Source organism: Temnothorax americanus, unplaced genomic scaffold (assembly GCF_048541705.1).
Source record: "Temnothorax americanus isolate GAGA-0224 unplaced genomic scaffold, ASM4854170v1 Scaffold21, whole genome shotgun sequence".
Lineage (NCBI taxonomy): Eukaryota > Metazoa > Arthropoda > Insecta > Hymenoptera > Formicidae > Temnothorax > Temnothorax americanus.
The window spans coordinates 1138129-1160429 of NW_027509349.1; the positions used below are offsets into that span (position 1 = coordinate 1138129).

The 22301-nt window shown below is 43.5% G+C and overlaps 2 protein-coding genes across 2 annotated transcripts in view; both read left to right on the forward strand.

The window, feature by feature from the left end:
* Positions 1-690: 690 nt before the first annotated feature.
* Positions 691-22301, forward strand: part of Myo10a (unconventional myosin 10A) — a 40907-nt gene continuing 19296 nt past the window's right edge. The window contains exons 1-19 of the mRNA XM_077406491.1: positions 691-1571; positions 7001-7092; positions 12946-13056; positions 15261-15349; positions 15426-15489; positions 15578-15687; positions 16410-16694; positions 16809-16986; positions 17120-17398; positions 17610-17939; positions 18069-18356; positions 18439-18596; positions 18828-19205; positions 19465-19808; positions 19931-20399; positions 20473-20675; positions 20749-21020; positions 21154-21330; positions 21676-22126. Of these exons, the coding sequence (XP_077262617.1) occupies positions 7072-7092; positions 12946-13056; positions 15261-15349; positions 15426-15489; positions 15578-15687; positions 16410-16694; positions 16809-16986; positions 17120-17398; positions 17610-17939; positions 18069-18356; positions 18439-18596; positions 18828-19205; positions 19465-19808; positions 19931-20399; positions 20473-20675; positions 20749-21020; positions 21154-21330; positions 21676-22126 (4207 nt within the window). The 5' untranslated portion in view covers positions 691-1571; positions 7001-7071. The remainder of the gene's footprint in view (positions 1572-7000; positions 7093-12945; positions 13057-15260; positions 15350-15425; positions 15490-15577; positions 15688-16409; positions 16695-16808; positions 16987-17119; positions 17399-17609; positions 17940-18068; positions 18357-18438; positions 18597-18827; positions 19206-19464; positions 19809-19930; positions 20400-20472; positions 20676-20748; positions 21021-21153; positions 21331-21675; positions 22127-22301) is intronic.
* LOC143897801 (uncharacterized) lies at positions 10780-12616 on the forward strand. Its single transcript, XM_077406714.1, has one exon. The coding sequence runs from the start codon at positions 10793-10795 to the stop codon at positions 12614-12616; it is 1824 nt and encodes a 607-aa protein (XP_077262840.1). The 5' UTR covers positions 10780-10792.

Consider the following 22301-nt stretch of genomic DNA (forward strand, 5'->3'; position numbering starts at 1 on the left):
TGTCTTATGCTAAAACTGGAATTTCAATATTAAAACATATAAAACTCCCAAGAATTATTATTAGACATAAAATCCTGTCCGATAATCGACAAGTTCAATATTTATTTATTCTGAATTATATACATATATATTGGTCGCTACTTACTTATTAATAAACGATTATCATTAAGAGATAAAATGTCTTCCGAATTTTTATTTTTTTGTCTTTAGGATACAAATCCAAATCTTTTACAGTTTCAACAATAAAACTTAATTATCTGACATCGGTATGCGTGCGATATATTGCACGACGTATATTGCCTAGGCCAAAGATTCTAAATCACCTATAGCATTTCTCGAGAGATTATTATCGGGTCCCTCCCTTCGCTCTAATTGCCAGGAATTCCATCAGTTTCGTTGACGAGTGGTCAAGACTCGCTTACCACGAAAGTGACGCCGAAGTTACGGAGACTTTTTTATAGAAAGGATTCTCCGTCTCGTTCGATCAGGCTTCGGGGACAACGGCCCCCGGGGATTAGATTGACCTCTTTGAGGGATTCTGGTGACCGCGCGCGCCCAAGCGCGAATCCTATTCGTATATTATACGTTCGTTTTGATTTGGAGAAACGCACACGCAGATGCAATGGGGCGAAAAAAACGCACCTGCAACGTGGCGCACGCAATGTGACGTGCGCGGAGCCAAAAGCGGCGTACTTCGAGGAATCTTCATTGGACCAACGAAACGCGAGATCTCTTTGCAGCCACTTCCTCATCCGAACACGTTTGTCCGCGAATAAATTAACATGCATTACACACAGGCACGTTTCACGCGCACGCATCGCACGCGCGGGCCTATAGATCGTTGATCATATTTGTAAAACGTGAGACAAACCGCGATATGTAAAAAGAAAATTAAAGTACAACGAAGAAAATCAAAAGGTGCGCGTGCACACTCTCTTCGCTGGTTATTTATAATTTTTATGTTAATCTCGAATGGAATTGAAGCGCAGGATTCCGAAAGTGTGGGTACGCTGCTGTTCCGCGTCGGCGATTTACAGGACGTTTCAAACCTCGAGACGGCGGTATACCAGGTAAACCGGTCGCTCCACAGGTTTCCTCCAGGTCTCTGGATCCACCTGTACCCCGATACCGCGTGCGTAACGGTACAAACACGGCGTATGGTGGCTCCTCGTGGTGGCGGCGCGAGCTACCTTCCTCTTAGGCGAGGTCGAGCGGCCGCATACCACGATCCGGAATCGCGTCGTGGAAGCCAGTCGTTGCTCGATCGTCCGCGACGCGCTCGGATAGAAATAAAAAAGAATTGAGAGATCGCGACGACGACGACGACGACGGGGCGGGACCGCGGTTCGCGCGCAGTTTCGAAGCCGTACCCCGCGAAATAACGTGTGCGCGTTCCAACGTACCCTCGCTGAATCGCTGCTCCCGCATTCCTTTCCGGAGCCGCGTGGATCCCCCCCCGTGGAATTTCAGTCACGTCACTCGACTGAAAATTCGTCTCTTCTGCCGGTTCGATCGTTCCACCTGGCTCGTGCTACGATCCTGTCAAAAAGCACGGCGACACACGTCCAGAGGTGAGTTCTCGATGCTGAGAAAGTAGCACCGCGATCGGCGTCGTCGCGATCGATCTCTCTCGCATATAAGCGCGGTGTCGAAGACGCCGCGCCGCGCCGCGCCACGCCGGAGACATCGATGCCCGTCGCGGCGATATCGTCTCGCGGATATACGTGTCCCGCATCATCGCGTTCGTCATCGATATATCGCTGTGATGACACGAGATTAACTCATTTTGAAATCAGCTTCTATAATTTGTGTTTCGTAAAATTTTGCCCTGACGTCAAGTTGAAGCAACGACAATATTTCGGTATAATTCACAAATTGAAGCACTTATTGTAAAAGCAGTCTAATACAATATTTGATATAATAAATAATAAAAAGGTACCTGATATAATATTTGATATAATAAATATTTACGAAGATCTTTTTTATATTTTATCATATTATATTATTAAAACATATTCTCTGTATCTCTCAATATAATAAGATAAATAAAGAAGAATATATACATATATATGATGTGATTTTCAATGTTAGAAGTGGAAAGTAAAATTTATGAATACATGTTCGAAGAGAAAAGACTGTAATATAAAATATAAATTATAAAATGTGTATAGAAAATTTAGAAATATAAAATCTCTGGCATTGTTTTTTTTTTCACAATATGAATTAAACTTGAAACAACGATATGTTGTTTGTTGATAAAAAATGATATAAATATTAATCGTACCTCTGTGAAAATCTACTTTCTAATTTTAATCTTCACGAATAAACTTTTGGATTACATTTTCGATCTCCATTTCGTTAATTGTAAGGAAAGCAAAAGGTTTATCTACTAACAATAAAAAGAGAATCAATGCAAGAGTTGTCTTTTAAATATCTGTCACTAGACACCTGTCAAATTGCTTGTTTTTGGAATTTTAAAAAAGGTGGCATTCAGGTACGTCTGATCTGACTAAACATAATGTGGTATGCGTGTGCACGTAAAAGAGCTTCAGTTCCCGATCTGTATACCTGTTCTGAGCAACGAGCGAAGGTTAGCAGTCGGCTCTTATGCATCGGGAGCTCACCAGGCCAGTTGAGAATCAAGAAAATTTAGCTCGAGCTCCTGGCTTAGCCTTGCGTGTGCGCGTGTGCTCGTATACGTGCGCGGCTCGTTACTCGTGTCCGTTGTTGACCGTGTAATCATGTGAACAGTGTAACAAGAATAAATAGAATACGAGAAACAGTTAAGTTAATACCAGAACAAATATAAATCGATCTCGCAGATCCACGGAGAACGATTTCGGGATGGAATGACTCCTGGTCTAATTGAGGGTACTCGAGTCAACTCGAGTACCGCGACGGATCCCCGTCTCGCTTCGCAAATGTCGGAACAAAAGTTCATGCGGCTGCAGGCTTTAAAATGGCGTGCCGCGGTGCGCGACATTCCGGTCGACGCACGATTAGGCGAAAGTATTCAAGGACAATGCATCCGTCTGGCTACCGTGGAAGACGACGTTCTCCCATTAATGGCGCCTACCCATGTCGCGGAAAATTGAAAAGAATACGAACACTTCTCAGCCCCTGGCCCTCCTTCTACTCTAATACAGAAATATGTGAAAGCGGAAACGAGCGTACGACCACGAAATTAATGCAGTTACATAATATATTTTTGCTTTAGATAGTAATTTCTACATGAGTATAATATTACGTGTAATATCATTAGTAACGCGCTGGAAGATTCAAAAGTTTTTTATGCTGTATTTGCGCAAGTTGATTTACAAAATTTATTTTTTTAAATATGAAACAGTAAAAGGAAGGAAGCTCTTAGTTTCAAGACATGACATAACATGTTGAATTGAAAAATTAAGTAGTGGCATTAAATATATAGTGGCGAATACTAAATTGGAATTTTAATAGATTAATCAAAGTACTACATGTACTCGGTTGAAATGTTACCGGCATGCCAGCAAATGCGAGCGGAATGTTGCGGTAGACTGGCATTAACCGCGTCTGCATTAAACTCATGTTCTGCTGGCGAAGCCTGTCGACACACTCTGTCAGAAGATTGTCAACGGAAACCGAATAGGAGTCTATAATACCCCATTTCGTAAACGTTTAAAACGCATCATTCACAAAATTGCAAAAGTCAAATTGCTCGGTTTCTGCAGAGTCAATCCGATCTCATATTCTATTTGCAAATTCTGTTATATTTTTATCGGCATTCTGCAGACAAAATTTGCGGATACTTTGCAAAATCTGTTTTCGACAGATTTGGCAATTTGGATATACAGGGTGTTAAAAATAGATCAGCAAGATTTTTAAAATCAAATGGGACTTTTTGACATAAAAAGTCGCTTCTAACTTCAAGAGAATTGAGTTTTGGATTCGTGTTTGTTAGGAGTTTTTTATTCTCCTTGAGTGAATACTATCTCACATATGTACTGCATTTTTTTTTTAATCCTGCACATGCTCGAATATTATTTGCAATTTTCCCAAGATTTATTCCTTATCGGATAATAATAATAATAATATTGAGAGATGACACTATATATAGAAAAGATGATACTAAAAATTTAGAAATCCCGACGCTATAACAAATCTCATTTAATTCTAAAGATTCGTAATGGTCTTTTTATGGACAGGCGCGGAAATGATTGACGCCGCGGAAACGCAGTGCAATCGCACGCGAACGGTTCGCCATGGCGTAGCACGAAAGTCCGATTGTGAATGATACGGAGCGAGTAATAAAAAAAACTCGAAGAGAAGAAAGTGCTTCCTAAAAGCTGCTTTCTTATCGGCTAGGTCGGTCGCGGGTTGAATATTGTTCGAGAGACCGTGCCCCATTTGAAACGCGGCGGGTCTCGGTCCGGTCGAGCGGTTTCGGCTGGACGCGACGGTGACTTTGAAACAAGCCGGTTGTATGCACGAGCGACAGGATCACGCACGATTAATCTCCCGGCTGACTCTTGCCTCGATAGCCGCGAGCCGCGAGAGAGGCGCGATTATGAATTACATAAGATCCTTGTATCACCGCGCGCGGCCGGGCTGCTGCTTTCTCTGTCTGACCTGGATAACTTGCATCGCAAAGTTCCTATTCTCTCGCCGCCATTAACGCTCGCTGTAAGATTGTCGCTGCAGAAAAATAGAGAGAGAGAGAGAGAGAGAGAGAGAGAGAGAGAGAGAGAGAGAGAGAGAAGGAGATTTATTATCTCTCGAGATTTTATCCCTTAACTCGCACATAGCGAAGCAATATGCATGCATGCGTTAACCTTAAGAGAGCTTCGCGAGGGGATTTAAGTAAAGCTTGAAATTGTTCGAAAAAAATTATGTATAATTATGTAAATATGTATATGTATTTAAATATTTCGAAAGTTTCATTTGCACAGCATGTACCTTTTAATTAATATACTGTACATAATTATACCCATCAAGTATATGAGCATTATGAGCAACTTTAGAAATCAGCTTTGTACGTATTAATTTTCACTCCAGTATTTTATTAAAAGTAATTAATATGTTATAACCATACAATTATATCTTTTAAGTAATGAAGATTTTATATAACTAAAATAAAAATTAAAAGTAGATATATATATGTTCAAACTTTTTTATCACATTGAAACTGGGCATTTCTAATATATATTTGATACGTAATAGAATTGTTTTGATTTCACATACACATTATATTTCAACTTTCGTTCCAGAGACGGAAGTAACAATTTTTAAAATTCTACGAAGTTCAACATTTTCTCCAATTTTAAAGTAACGCCTAATTCCAATTTTCCTAAGTAATCTCTCTCCAATTCCCGTTACAAACGTTTAGAGACTCTTGCACATGCGAGAAACTTGATCTCGGCACTAAATACACTCATGTTGACAGAAGAAGAGGATGACGCGCGCGGCACGAATATCGTTTCGCGAAACCGGTTAGCATCAGTTTTGCCGTTTCCCGGTGAGCCGGGGTCGCCGAAGGAGCCGACGATAGAAGACATCGCGGCGTGCGGCAGACAATGAACAGTCAGCGGTGTCGAAAGGCCAAATCGCCGTCGCCGCCATTGTCTTCGCCGCGCCGTATCTCGCTCCGTCGAATCTAACCCACGCGCGTCCTCTGCTCGCAGCCGCGCTCGCGAGTCGCGAGCTCGCCGCTGATCGAGCAGGGTGACTAACCAAATTAGCATAAAATTGCGAAATGCATTCCGCGGTGAGCACGCCGGAGAAGGACGCCGGCCGTTTGCTACTTTTACTGGAAGTAGCCTTAGCCGCAGAGATTTATCCGCGTCGCGCTTGACGCGCGCGAGTGTGTGCTCGCTCACACACCGCGACCGGCGCGACCTGCGAAGCGCAGGGCCGAGTGGCTTGCACGGTAGGTTTACGAGCCTGCCGTCTCAAACCTTGAGAATAACATTTTACAACCTAAAAATTTATGTTTAAAAATATATTATAACTATTTAAAAAATAAAGAAACTAAATAATGAGAAAACTTATGACTTTGAAAATAATAATTTTACAGCCTGATATTTACATAATCATCTGAAAATTAAAGAAGTTACAATCACGAGAATGAGAAATGATAATTGTTAGAAGGAGTGGTAATAGTACAATAACTGACGAAGTTAAGCATATGCAGAATGTCAATTTCTAAGAGACAATATAATTAATGGAATTGAGAGAGAAAGTAACTTGGTTTCATGATCTCTTTTGCATTTATAGGGAGGGGAGGGGGGAGTTTCCGCTCCATAATCATTGAAACATTTTTAATGTGTGTAAAAAAACAAGCTTATTTTTGCGCAATTTGCAGCAGCTGAGTGATGTCATGTACAGTGGAAGGTATATATAAATGATATTTCTAAGTATGCATCTTGTACACGTCGTAGACATACAGACACGCGCGTGGTCGTGTGTATCTCGATCTTGCGGAGCTGAATACTCGTTGCGACACTTCCCATATTTCCGAACGTGCAATTATATGATCGATATCAAGCCGCGCTCGCGCGCCGAACTAATGTTTTCTTCGACATAGGCCGGAGTTGTAACATTTATGAAGATTATCTGAATTTTAATAAAAGTTCTTTGTATATCTCGCGACAAGAAAATCTTTCTTTTTACAACTAGAAGTACGACTTTAACTTTACAATCAGAATTGTCCACTCTGAGCAATTAAATAAATATACGATATATATATATGCATCGTTACAAATAAAGAACTCAGAGCTGAACATTAACATTCCTCGAACTGTGCCGGAAGTTGCGGGATCGATTGGAAGGGATAGCTGGACAGCAACACTGGGCGATGTTTCCGTTACAAACACGATTGGCGTAATATTTCTCGGCACGCGCGTAAGATATCTGACATTGAAAACTGATGGACAGCTCGAACGGTATATCGCGTCCAAGTCAGCTGACAATCTATAAGCTGAGACTCAAATGATAATAATCAAACTAATGAGTCCGAATCGTTTAGTTTCAGGACAGACCGATTGACACAAAATGCCGGATACTTTCACACGGAGGTCGATTTAACGCCGTTCCAAGATGTATGCCGACTGGCAAAAGGTGAGTTGATATTTATTAGCTGATGGTGTATCTCGAAAGGCCGGACTTTTCGTGAGTGGTTTTTACGTGGCTATAACAAACACACGCTTGCGGGGTATTGCGTGAATTAAGTACCGAGCGTTTCTAAAGTTACACGATAATCTTATCGAAGAAAGTCTATATAATCGGACCGAATGTCGGCGAAATCGAAGGGAACACGACGTTGTGAAAGAAGAATGGGTCGTTCCCGGAGCTTGTCAATCGTTCGTGTTAAGGCGTTGCGATTCCCACTCGTAGATTCGTAGACTCGCAGACCGTAAGACGGTCACTTTTGGATTGTCATGGCATTGCACAATGTTTACGTGGTCACGACCGCCGCGGTGGGATCTCGCTGCGTGGTCGGAGTCAATGATCTGCGCACACGCAATTGCATCGCCGCGCTCGCAGCAGCCACTTTCCAACGCCTCGTCCGACGGTCTTTCGACGCTTAGTCAACGATCGATCCGCGCGCCGATCGTTTTCGACTTTGCAGAATTGGAAAAAACACTGAAGCCTGAGAAATGAACTTTTTAAGGTTGCTGCAGGGAAACTCTAAAAAGAAGTGAGAAGAATAAAAAACGTGTATATCGACCGTTTGGAGTGTGATGCGCTTTTCTAAAACGTTTCAAGTAAAAGAAATTAAACAAGTCTTGCAAAATTAAAAAATTCACTTTTAAACATAATGTATAAGCATCTTGAGACATCAGTAAAGCTTTCGAAATGCGCTTTTTCGAGTGAGTTTTAACGTAACTGCATGTGTACAAGACTTAATCCGCGTTAGAGCTTCTAAATTTAGCATCATAACCTACGAATGACTATAGCAATGTAGAGGCTAACATTATTTTCTTTTTGCGATGGATGCGTTTGGAATGCATCGCGAGCGGGCTGGCGCAATGGCGGCTTCTCACTTTTACTTCGCTCCCCGCGCATCCAATCGCGGATAATGAGCGGCGGAATAATTAAGGAAGCAATCCTCACGTCGAGGAGCGAGTGCAGTAGAAGGGCATTAACGAAATTGAAATGGATATTAAACAACCGGCATATTATCAAAAATGAAGACATGAAGCCGCCGGAGATTTAATGAGCTGTGCCGTGTGCTTCTTTTATAGCCCGGATATATTTTGCCTTCTATCCGCTGGCCAAGAGAGCAATTTTCAAACGAAACGATTATGTCGCAAGTCCGTTTCCTCTCTTTTTTTTCTTCAATTTTAAGGAACGAAACACTTCAGAGACGTTACGTAACGCCGGGAAATCTGTTTAATGTCGATAAATCAATCCGACATTTCTACAAGAAGATGAAGAAAAGGTAATCGTGTCCCATCTTGCGGTTGCGCTCGCCGCGCTCCGCAATCGACAATTTCTATCGCTCTTCTGCAACTCGCCACGGCCGCTAGGCAGAGTACTTAGCTTCCCTTCGTGCGTTCCTGCGCCTGCGTGTAAGCCACCTGTACGTAATACGCGCGTATACGTTGCATGTGTACATACGGTTGCGCGCGCGCGCGTATTTAGCGCGTAATTTATATAAGAAGAGACGCACGCTTGGTTCCACCCCAAAGCGCTTCGATCCACTGGCGCCGGTAGCTTATGATTTCATCGCGCTAAATCCCGGCGTGACGGGTTTTAAACGCATATATGTATATACAGAGAAGACTCCCGTCCGAGATTGGGCGCTACCGATAGGTAGCGGACAAAACGGCGAACGGGGGAAAGCGCGATATGCGATCCGGCGGCGCGATTAGAGCGACGCGTCCGATCGGGGAAATATGGGCCGCTTTCGGGCACGGCCTAATTAGCGTGTCTCAATTAAAATTGCATATACGCCACTGCGTGTATCCGAGGCAATTGTTGCGGAGAGGGAAGGAAGGCCCCGCAACTTCCAGTGCCGCGTCGAACATCCTAGCGTCCGCATCGCGCGCGATCATCCTCGGCCTCGCGAGGGAAAGGGGGCTTTTCCCTCCCGAGGAACCATTCCTTCCGCGAAAGGGTCGATTTTGTTGAGTCGGCGGATTACGGCCCGGGGGGGACGACCGAAGAGGATGACACCACCGCCGCGGGCACCGTTAACGAATTCCGCGTGTGCCGCAGCGGACTTTTGCCCACTGACCCAATGAGCCCGATAGACGCCTGCGTGGCCTCCTAACTTCTTTAACCCGAATTTAACATGCGCGCGACAGCGCGGGCCTCGTCGAACGACTTAGGCCGCGATCGCCGATCGTGACGGGACTCCTCGATAAAGACCCGGTTGCTGTAAATAAACCCGAAATGCGGGGAAAAGCCCGCGGCGGACGGAAGGCGGAAAACGGTACACGGAAATGCGCGTCGGATGGAGGCTAAACGTGGAAGAATGTGAAGTCTCGACGGACCGGCGATAGTTCATTATAGTTCATCCTGAAGATATTCGACCCCGCCGCAGGTTTCAATTGGAAACGCGGGAAAACTTTATGCGACATATTGTTTCACTGGTCGCAAATGCGACCCTGTAGCCGCACGAAGCAGTTTTCTCGACATAGCTAGATAACAGATAACTAAAGAAGTTTGGGCGATCGCAACCTGCTTGACCGGCTTTTCGCTTTTTTTTCGTATGATAAACGGTGTTAAAATCGTGTTACGCACGAGTGATTAAATTTCACAAAAGAGAAAAGAGAGAGAGAGAGAGAGAGAGAGAGAGAGAGAGAGAGAGAGAGAGAGAGAGAGAGAGAGAGATAGTAAATATTAAATATAATAAATAATATCAATGACTAAGGCACACCCTGTTTACTTGTATTAATAAATCTTTGTTTGACCGAGTAAATTTATAGCTAATAATTAAAATTGTAAATACGTGTGAATCATAAAACGCAGTTGACACGATTTGACTGGGGCGGAGTGATTCGCGGGTTCGCGTGGAGTTTTGTACATTTTCCCGAACGACCGGCCGTCACGTCACGTCAATTTTAAGCGAGGCATCGAATCTCCTGACGATCTCGCGAGTGAAAGACGTGTGTGTCTCGATACCTCGGTGCGGATCCGAGAGAGTTGCGCAGCGGGCATTGACTTGAAACGCTACATGCGTCCATCATCTCCACGACGAGGTTGTTATTTAAATTGAGCGAACTTGAAAGAAGGAGATGCAATCGAAAACTCGACGTTGCTATAACTGAGGAAAAACGCGATCATACTACACGCGATGTTTTAAAAAGAACGAGGGAAGAAGAAAAGAAACGTAAGATATTTGTACACGTAATCGTGCGTCTTGAACTGTGGGAATAGCCGGAACGCCGAGGATAAACGCACCTTTCTGTTTAAAGATTCATACGCGAACGTCCTCGAAGATTGTATTCGGTAGAAATCGCGATTGTGCGTCTGTAATCACGCGAATTGCGTATTATGCAATTATAAGCAAAGGTGAGCATCAGAAGTGAAATATTATTTTCATGGAATACTCAACCAAGGAAAATTAATCACGATTTTGTAAACGGAGATTCTTCCCGAATGCATGTATTATATTTGAGACAACTGTGCAAAGATGAATGTTCGAAGCTAGTAGAAAGTTGGTAAAATCTGGTAGAGGGAACCGAGCTGTCAATACAGGCGACAACGAGATCTTCGGCGCGATTACGCGAAGAGGGAAGTTCTCAGCGAGAAGGCAAGTGGCGCGTTCGCACATGAAGTGCGCGGCTGATCGCCGATATCCCCGGCAGCGATGGCCAATGTGGGATCGAGCGCGAAGCAGCAGCAGCAGCAGCAGCAACGACGACGCTGGTCCGTGGGTCGATCGTCGACCCCGCGGAGTCACTTTTCGCTGCACTCCTCGGAAGCTTTCTACGCGAGCGCGGAACCGTTATCCGCCGGCCGCGGCGGACGCGCGTTGCATAATGCGAGCGGCAGCGGCCCAGACCCAGATACAAATTCCGCCCTGGATTACTGCGCGCCGGAAACGGTTAACAGGCAACAATGCCGCGCTTCCACCTGGCGACCATCTCCGGACGCGGGTGATCGACGCGAGACCTATTACACGGTGCCGCGCGGCCCGGCGGTCTCCAGAAAGGAGATCCTGCGGCGCAGATGTGTCAAGGACGACGACGAGACGCTCCATTCAACCCCAGAGAAGAATCAGGTCGAGAAAAGACCGAGAACGTTGCCGTCGATCGGTAGACGAACTCGTCAAGACACCGAACGTCAAGGCACTTCCTCACTCTTGAAGAAGGTTTCAAGGCAGGATATCCTGCGACGTCACGCGAGCACAGAGGCGAGTTCGCAGTTGAAGGATGTCGCGAGGACGTCATCGGGTTTCCCGAGACCGAGTTCCGGTCGCTCGGTTAAAGAGGATCGTGATCTCCCGCGGCCGTCGACCTTGCCGAAGATCGTGCACGCCTCCAAGACGTCTCGACTGGAGGAGTACTCCTCTTCGAGGACGAGGGAGACTGCCGGAAGGGAAGCGCCGATCTATGGGAGGATTCGGCGACGGAAAATATCGCTACCGACTGGCGCCGCGACATTGCGCGACTCCGCGACTCCCCCGGGCACTCTGACGAGATTTTCCAGGACGAGGGCGAGTGGAGAACGCGCGGACACCTCGACGAAAGTCGTCAGGCATCTGCGAGATCCCGTTCCCGATCCGCTTGATCGATCCAGATGTGCGGACGACGTCACTCGTGACGATATTTATGTCAAGGTCGCCCGCAAAACCTCCAGGCAACCGTCTCACGAAGAGAGACTAGAGCCGATCGACAAAACGATCTCTAGGCGCAAAATAATCAGCAACGTGGATCAAATGGATTCCTTAGAGCGACGGATGCACCAAGATCGAGATCAGGACGTGGTCAGGGTTAAGCATGACGCTATATTAGTCTCCAGAACGGATATCGATCGGCTGCGTAATTTTAAAACGGACAGAAACGATCTCGTGGACGGGAGGACGGCTTGTCGCGCGGACTCTGCCTGGTCCGCGAGAAAGGATTCAAGGACGGACTCTTGGTCCCGTAACAAGTGTCCTCGCAGAGATTCCACGTGGACCAGCGAGAGGCAAGCGAGATGTCGGCCGAAGTCGCAGAGCGAATTGTTGACGAAAGGACAAGCGGAAGGCTCGAAAACGGGGATGAGGTCGACGACGTTACCGAGCTACATGAAGATCGGACGGAAGACGTCGACGGGGAATCCGACGGCGCGGAACGCGGACGAGCAGAGAAGACCCTCGACCAGCGGAGTATTGACGAAGCAGAGCAAAGAGAGGTCGAATTACGTGAGGAAGACGGCGACGCGTGTCCCGACGCACGTCAGAGCGCTCAGCGACGCGAACAGCGCCCGTTCCAACTCTCCGGACACGTCGTCGTCGATATTCGGTTTCTGCACCGGAAAGAGGCGAATGCAAACGTCTTCCGTGGCGCGTGGATCCCCGTCGTGGAACATGAAAACGGTTTGGAATTGTCTATGGATCGATTCAAGAAAATATTCGGTTGTAGCGAAGCTTCAATTAAAAAAATATATATTTTTTATTTCCGCGGCAATATATTTGAAATGCATATAAACACAAGTTATCTTGATTAGCGAGGAAGTTAAAATCTATGAATATTTTTCGAAAGGCTGGTTATTATTTACAATTAAGTGAAATTGCAGCGCAGCGTTCTGAATCAGTTTCTATACTGAAATTTGGACACCAAGAAATTTTCTATTGCAAGTGGAAGTTGATTTAAGTTGTATAAAAGACATAGTTTGATTTAGTATAATATAAAAAGTATTTCTGATATTACGTTTGAAGAAGATTTATTGTAATAATTTCACGAGTTATTGAAATATTAGCAAGCTGCGTTATTAAATCGCTTATTTGAATTTGAAGTACAGTGATATTATTTGCAGGGTGAACTGGTGTGGTTCGACCCCGGTGTCGGCCATGTGCTGCCAGGCGAGGTTCTGGAATACCACAGAGCCGCCAATGTACTTTCGGTCCAAGCGGTGATCGCCGGAAAGGTAAGATAAGACTGTCTAGAAAGCGTTTACTAATCGTCCATATCTTAACCGTGTATAACTACGAACGGTAGACGTGAAAGAACTCAAGTTGAGAAAAGATAGGCCAGACGTACTCTTTCGATTGGTAAACAGACCTTTCTATCGACAATACGCAGCTACCTCGCAGCTCCAGGCAACCAATCACTTTGAATTTTCTAAAAACGACGTCATTCGAGCCAACCTATCTCACGTATGACTCACGTATCTTCGCCAAAATGTTTGCCTAAGTGTTGGATTCCTTATTTTAAATTTGGTTTTTTGAAACAAGTACTTTAACGTATTTAAAGTTGATTTTACCGTTTGATCACTAATATTTGAAAATATAATAATGTACTTGACTCCACTTATCTCCACCAAAGTGTTTAATTAAATGTTGCGTTTCTTCTTTTAATTAATTAATTTAATTTATTTAATTTTTTCCGACTGAAGAGAGTAATCTAAATGTATTTAAAGTTGATTTTATACCGTTCGATTACTAACATTTGGAAATATAATAGTCCAACTAGTTCTCGGAGCTAAATGCTGAAGACAACTTGCGCTTCAACTTGGCTCGACTGTCAAGCGATTAAGGTAATCCAAACGCCGCCGTCAGATCGAGCAGGAACGGAGCAAGTGCGTGGTAGCGCACCGAGTGATCCGCTCGTCGGTTCTTGACTTTCTAGCGCGACCCTCGCGCGTTTGAATTCGTTTCATTAGGCGAGATCGAGAGGGGCAACTCTCACGTCGTGCGCTCGGCGTCCGCGTCAATCTGGTTTCCACGTTTTTCATTCGCTTTTTCGTCCTTCGCACGCGCAATTTTCAAGTTCGAGCTACCGGGCCTTGAATCGCACCGCCGCGCCGCCGCCGCGCCGCACCGGTCATCGATCTCCCGGTCGTGGGTGACGGTAGAATTTTAAAGGAAGTTACGGCGGGGACGATTATTCGCACATACGTCGTAGTTTCCATTAACACGAGGGACCCGCTTCATTATGCAACCGACACCCATCGCGAGTCATTTAACAACGCGCAATTTTTCCTGCCCGCCTACTTTGTGTTCTCCGCGTTGCATTGTCGTGCACCAGTTGCAGCACTGGCACTTCACCGGTGTCCCATTATAGATGACGACTCGCATTTCGCATTGGCGTAATGCACGCCAATCACTTTTAAAAAAATAGGTATTATAGGATGTCTTAACGGGTGTAAAACGGTACTCGCAATCCGATCTTGTGATTTAATGGCATCTTAAGTGTAAATTTCTTAGATGCTTTTAAGATTCCATCCACAGCCAATGGAATGATCACATAGCATCTCGAGAAATCGTACTAGAAATATATTTTGATTCTGACAGATTAGAAATCGATCTTATGAATCCTGAAGTCAACAATATGTCTTTCTGCATCCTGAACAATTTCTTGTAATAAATAATAGTTTTAATAAGTTTAACTTTTCGTATTCCTTTTAGAAATAACAGCTTCGACATTTTGCAACAATGGAGACATCCATTTGTTTAATTAGAAAATCAGAATTATAAAATTTGAGAAGGTTTCATTATTCTCCATTGCCTCAGCTTGCATTACTCAAAGTATCAGCATTCAGCATCAAAGTAATTTAGAGGTTTTTCAAAGAGAGAAAGGAATATCCTCAAAATGGATAGATTATAATTTACACTTTTCTAGTTTATCGCGATTATTTCCCGTAAATAGAACGGTCGCAAAAATCTTATGGTAAATAGTAACACAAAATTTTTTTTTATTTCTTTGAAATATAACGTTAAAATTTCGTTAATCTGCCGGAAATAACTGCTACCGCCGGCGCCAATGGAGAAGCAACTGCAAACGCAGACGGGCTAGTATCCGGTTAAGTCTCACGTGAGTGGCTCTCTCGCTTCTTATGTGAATTCGCACGAATCTTCCTTTTTTATCGGGCGTTCTCCTTAGAAACCGCGGCGAGAAAATGTGGCAGGAACGATCGTAAAATTCGTTTCAGCTGGAAAGTCACGTTTTTAGGCATTTCCCCGTGTCCCTGCGTTGCGCCGTTAGAAATTGGAAAGAAAGTGTCGCCGAGCGATCGCGGGCTCGTGATCTGTCATCAAAATTATACAAATGCATGTTGTCAAGCCCGCCGCGGCCACTCTGGATCTTCGTGCGGAAAAACGACGAATAATTGCATACAATTATGTGTTTAAGCCGCAAATCTTCACTCTCACCAACCTGAGCGGAGTGAAGCCCAGGCAGGACTTGGGTCAAAATGGTGTGGAGGACATGATTCAGTTGACGTAAGTCGCGAAATTATCACGTGTCTAATCGCGTAATTATCACGCACCTGTGTTAAACAAATTGAATAAATTGCAGGGATCTGAACGAGGCGTCGTTATTATGGAACCTGAAGATCCGTTACGACAAGGAATTAATTTACGTACGTCGTGTTTTCCGTCGATTTAATTTATTTATTCCTAAGTGTGTTAATAACTGGCTTTAATAATCGTTCGCGATGAAATTTTTAGACGTACACAGGAAGTATTCTCGTGGCGGTGAACCCGTACAAAATGTTCGACATCTACGGATTGGATCAAGTGAAGCTTTACGAGGGACGAATCCTTGGTACACTCCCACCGTTAGTATATATTAATTCCTTTATCTAATTTTTGAAAAAAGTATATTAATTATTAAAATACAAGGAAAAATATACCAATCTTTATATATAATCTTCTCGTTTTACATGAGCGAAACGTTTCATTAGTTGATTGATACCATCGGAATAAATTTTATTTGATTGTCTTTCAGCCCTATTGCTTCCTTTGCCTTATTTTGGCAAATTTTGTTAAAGATTGATTTATCTTTTCTTTATTTTAATACTTAACCCTCCGTCACCGCCGTTATTTTTACTGCTTTCGTTACCCCCCTGGATCCATTTTGTCCAGCCTGCCGGATCTTGGCGTCCCTTGGCGAGTGAGTTCTCACAACTAACAACTATTTTTAGGGAGAGGAGCCAGACCTCGCCCTCTCTTTATTTCGGAGATATTTGATAAGCTCAAAATTTCGCTTGTGCCCAAAAAAACCCAGGAAGGACGGAGGGTTAAAATACATTTTTTTTTTAAATCCCTTTATTTTTTTAACTTTGTATAAAATGCTAAGACGAAATTAAATACTGACTAATGATTAAGTAAACATCAATTAAGTAAAGACTGTGGCAAACGATTTATTTAGACACATCAACAATACTTAATTTATTACTTTACATTTATCTCGCTTTTATATAAGTCTTGCAACTTAGGTCGTATTTTGATCGACTTACGTCTGAAAAAGTCTTGCTTACCATTTTACTCGATTTTGCAGGCATTTATTCGCCGTGGGCTCTTCCGCGTACAGTCAGGTGACTGCAGCCAATAACTCCAGTGCCAATCAGGTGGTCGTCATTTCCGGCGAGTCTGGCTCGGGGAAGACGGAGTCTACGAAGTTGGTGATGCAATATCTCGCGGCCGTTAATCGCGCGCCGAACAATCTCGTCACCGAGCAAATTTTAGAAGCGACGCCGCTCCTGGAGAGCTTTGGGAATGCAAAAACGCCGCGGAACGACAATAGCAGTCGATTCGGGAAATACCTGGAGGTTCACTTTAGAGAGTGAGTATATAATGTTTAAAAATATATACATTTTAAAGAATAATGAAGTACAAAATTCATCGATTCTGTTTTGTGGCCGCACATCACGCAAACAACACTTTTTCTATTTCTCAGCGGCGCAATCATAGGCGGTAGAATAACGCAATATCTTCTAGAAAAGAGTAGGATAGTAACTCAGGCTTCGGAGGAGAGGAACTACCACGTGTTCTATGAACTTCTAGCTGGACTCGACCAGCAACTCAGGGACAAATACGGCCTGCTTACACCGGACAAGTATTTTTATTTAAACCAGGTATGCGTGCGTGCGAACGTACAACAAAATCCCTGCATCTCAGCTTAGAAAAGGGGATGGTCATATCGCAAAATTAATAATAAGATACTTAATAATGAAATAATATTAAAGTTTTTTTCCGCATTTGTTCCAGGGTGGAAACTGCGAGATCGATGGCAAGAGCGACGTGCAAGATTTCAAGGCGCTCTTGTCGGCCATGCAGGTCCTCGGCTTCTCGTCCGAGGAACAGGACACGATTTTCAAGATTCTAGCCAGCGTGCTGCATCTGGGGAACGTTTACTTTCACCGGAAGCAAATGAGGCACGGCCAGGAAGGCGTGGAAGTCGGTTCCGACGCTGAAATACGCTGGGCGGCGCACCTTCTTCAAGTAAATTCCGATGGCATCATTCGAGCACTCACTACCAAGACGACAGTAAGTTTTCACTTCGGTACACATCTTTCAATCCTTGAATCTTCTTGAATCTACGATTAAATCCATAATTCATGTATACATGTCGCGGAGACATCATAAGGATGTTTAAAAGCAAGTTTACGACGGTTTTAAATATCTGTTAGTAAACATTCTCATTGTTCCGACTATCATCAAATTAACAAGACATAAATCTGTTTGTTTATCGTCGCAGGAAGCACGAAATGAGAGAGTCTTCACGGCTTTGAATATTGACCAAGCCCTCGATGCCAGGGACGCTTTCGCGAAAGCGCTATACAGCTCGCTCTTCTCGTGGCTAGTCGCGCGCGTCAACCATATCGTCTATAAGGGCACAAAGCAGACGGCCGCCATTTCGATCCTCGACATCTTCGGCTTCGAAAATTTCACGGAGAACAGTTTCGAGCAGCTATGCATCAACTACGCGAACGAGAACCTGCAGTTCTATTTCAACAAGCACATCTTCAAGCTCGAGCAACAGGAGTACGCAAAGGAGAAGATCGATTGGACTACCATCAACTATACGGTGAGGTTTATTTGGGCAATATGAATGATTGTTTCGTAGCATAAAAATTTCGCGAAACGCGTTAGCATAAGCTAGCATTAGCACATATGAGTCGTAGAAATAATTTGATTGTTTGTTTGTCTGCTTCAGGATAACTTGCCGGTGATCCACCTGATCGCGAAAAAGCCGGTGGGCATTCTTCACCTGCTGGACGACGAGAGTAACTTCCCTAAAGCAACGGATCTTTCTTTCCTGGAGAAATGCCATTACAATCACGCGCTGAGCGAACTGTATTCCAGGCCAAGAATGAACTCCGCTGAGTTCGCGATCAGGCATTACGCCGGACAGGTCTGGTACAATGTGGAGGGCTTTTTAGACAAGAACAGAGATACCTTGAGACCGGATGTAGTCGAGTTGCTGATCAGTAGCAAGATTTCGGTGAGTTCGTATCTATAGTTTATGCTGTTAAGCTGGAGGAGTCTTACACAGTAATGCGGTAACACGGTCATGATGATTACAGATGGTTAGCAAGATGTTCCAGCATGTCAGAAACACTCACGAAGCTAATAAAACTATGAACAAACCGAATGGCAGATTTGTCACCATGAAGCCGAGAACCCCGACTGTTTCGGCTCGATTTCACGATAGTCTTCAGCAACTCTTAGAATCGATGTCTCAGTAAGCATTCCAGGTTCAAACGATAAATTTGTCGTGCAATATTACAAAAATTGCAAATGTAAATTAATTCGACAAAATAATTTAATAATTTAAAGTAAATAATTTTAAAAATCTCTAATAGGTTTAAATAAAACATCTTAATTGACATTTTTATCAATCTCTTAGAGTTTTGTAATAGTTATATTACTGTCATGATTTGGCTACAGTTACAGTTAAAGTTTTTGCTTGCAGATGTAATCCATGGTTTGTTCGTTGCATCAAGCCGAACACCGAGAAGGCACCGATGAAATTTGACATGCCTTGTGTGCTTGAACAATTAAGATACACGGGCATGCTGGAAACGATCCGCATCAGGAAAACTGGCTACCCAGTTCGCCTTCTGTTCGGACACTTTGTAGATCGGTATCGATATCTTGTCTCAACGCATTTGCCTAGGGGAGCGCCCAACAAGGAACTCTGCAGATTAATTTTGGACAAAGCGGCTCCGAAAGAGGCGCAGTCGCAGTATCAGCTCGGACTTACACGAGTGTTTTTACGCGAATCATTGGAGAGAGCTCTAGAATATAACAGAGCGTTGATTCTGGAGAGAGCGGCCATCACAGTCCAGAGGTATGTGTCAAATTATGCAAGAAAGATGCAGAAGAATATTTATACACACACAATTTTGTAATTATATTAATTATATATAACATATATTTATTAATTATATATATATACATATATACATGATTCTCTGTGACGATTAAATGTCTCACAGAAATAAATTTTTTCAATTTATTTCACTACAGCTGCCTCTTACAAATAGTGAGATTAATGTGAATAAATGTGTGAATCTTTCCCGGACGTTGCTCTAACGGTTTCGTTGCAGATACACAAGGGGCTTCTTGGCACGCAGAAGATTCCTCAATATTTCTCGAAGCACAGTTCTGATACAAGCGGTGTATCGCGGTTACCGTGAACGTAAGCAGTTCCGTGCGATGAAGAAGGGCGTTCTGATGGCGCAGAAACTGTACAGAGGTAGGAAGCAACGAGAGACATTTAAGATATTGAAGGACGAGATGGTGAAGAGAGCGGAAATCGAGAGAGCCAGTAAGGAGCGAGCGAAAGCGAAGCAGCAACGGGAGGAACAGGAAAGAACCTCGCGAGCTGTTGCCGGTGTAAATCATTTGGAAATTCCCGCAGAACTAGCCTTTATTTACAGCAAACTCGATGGTACGTTTTTACCAAAATAAATATTAAAACAATGTTGTGAAACTCATCCAAGTCTTTAGACGTGTTTCATATTATTCACAAATCATTTTTTGGATTATTATATATATTTTTGTAATTTCCAGATTGGCAACCCACGCACACCGAACGAAATCTCCTCAAGGTCGTCGGCCAAGTCATCCCAATGAACTACACCTACAATCTGCCGCCCGACATCGATCAGTATCAGTTCTCGAAGTTCACCAACATTTATTTCAAGAGTCACATATTCGGGATGAAGCGCGAGCCGATTAAGACGCCGTTCCTAGCGAAGGCTCGCGATCAGGATTACACGGACTCTCTGATGATCTTTAAAATGATATTGCGTTTCATGAATGAAAGTAATCTCAACGGCAAACGTGAACAAGCGTTGGGCGACTACATCGTTAACAAAGGCATCGTGAACGAGAAGCTGAGGGACGAGATACTGTGCCAGTTGGCGAATCAAACCTGGAAGAACGAGAACGACGCCAACAAAGAGAGAGGATGGCTGCTGCTGTCCAATTGCTTGTCGGCGTTCCAGCCCAGTGCCACGCTCTTCAAGTATTTTCTGAAGTAAGTGTCTTCGTTGCACACCGGACGCGCGATACATCATTACAATTATCTCTAATTAATATTCTTTAATCAGATACGTCTCCGATCACGCCTACGACGGTTACAAGGCTTACTGTCAACGCAAATTGCTGCAAGGCGAGAGAACGGTGTACCGTATGATGAATAATAATCAGCAGACGGTGCACCAAGTGCCTAGGAATTATCCACCGTGCGTCCTAGAATGGCGGGCCAATAGAAATCGCGTAAATATGGCGCTCAACGTTGGTTTCTACGACGGTAAATCTCGAATTCGCAAAAATAAAGAGTGCTACCATGAAAACTCCATTGTAATCGATAATTTTTCTTATAGGTGAGACAACTACATGCGCGATGGATTCCTGGACCACGTGCGAAGAGTTGGCCAATCTCGCGGTTCGAAACCACGGGGTGGAGAACACCGGCTGGACCATCACGCTCTGGAATCAACTGGACGGCCCGGACGCCATCGTGACGGAGACTAACGGTTTCGACTACGTCCTGGACTTGATCTCGGAGATGGAATTGGCGCCAGCTTTTCCCGCCGCCAAGCACATGTTCTTGGAACAGCGCAAGAACAGTCTGCCATCCATAAAGAAACGAGAAGTAAGAAAATTTTAGCGTTGACCTTAAATAGAGGATTCTTAAGGGATAATGAACTTGAGAATGCAATAGAATGGAAGTAATGGCTGTTAAATTGTTGTTTTTGTATTGTAAATAATAGAATATCTTTTTCCAGCACGTCCAAGTTATTCGGGAGTTGGAACAAGAAATGGAAATTCCTATCTTAAAAACCTTCCAGCCTCTGGAAAGAAAATCAGCGCCAAAACCAGTTGATAAGCCTGTTGAGTTAGAGATTCAGGTACCCAGGCGACCGGCAGTTCCTCCACCGCAGCCACCCGTTGTAAAACCACCCGTATGTATTAGTTTAATTAATCTTGTGATTTTTTACACAAGCAAATGAAGAATTTAACTAATATTTAAATACATAGTTTTTTTTCAAGATATATTAAATCAAATTATAACATTCAATTATTCTAAGATAATTACGTAAACTAAGAAATTTATTTAAAAATATGTTTTTGTTATATTTCTGTTAAGAAATATTAAAAATCACTTATTCTATATTAGTCAATACGTTTGCGTATGAGTGTTGTTTTTATATTTATTTGTCTTTTTCTCTCAATCCTATATTTAATAACTTAATAAATAACTTTTTTACCAAACATAAGTCTAGAAATATGATACATATTACATACAGATACGAAAGCAATCGCACGAGGTCATTTTGGACACCACGACGGAAATGGGGTTGTCGAGGAAATCCGCTTTGAACGACCGCTATTTCGAAAAGGAGAAGCAGCGTAGCCGAAGTTTGGACAATTTACTTCAATCGGAAATCGTATCTTCACCGGTAAAACTCGCCAATCTCGGGCTCTCTTCGTCCAAGTTGAACGAACGGTATCACAGTTTGGAAAGAATAGGCGAAACTCCGGCGGTCAGTAACGTTGAATACATGACGCGTACTGATATCACGCAAGAGAGGAAGTACAGCAGGGTTGCAAGGACAACGGAGCCCAACATCGAGGAGGAGGATCTCACGATTGACTTTGAATACCCGGATATTCAGTCCGTTAGTCAAACCGGAAGATCGGAGGACGATAAGAGCTACATAAGGTCGCAGACCAGGTTCATCAAGTCGCAATATCCTGGTAAGTCATCGGGAAGAAATCTCATTCTTTTTATTATTTTATCTTTTTATTATGTTTTAAGGGATTTTTTTAAAAAAATTTTTATAGCATATACGCATTACGTCATGACGTCAACGATAATTCGCTGTTAATTACGTAAGACGTATTTTACTTAGAGAATTTCTATCGTGGAGAA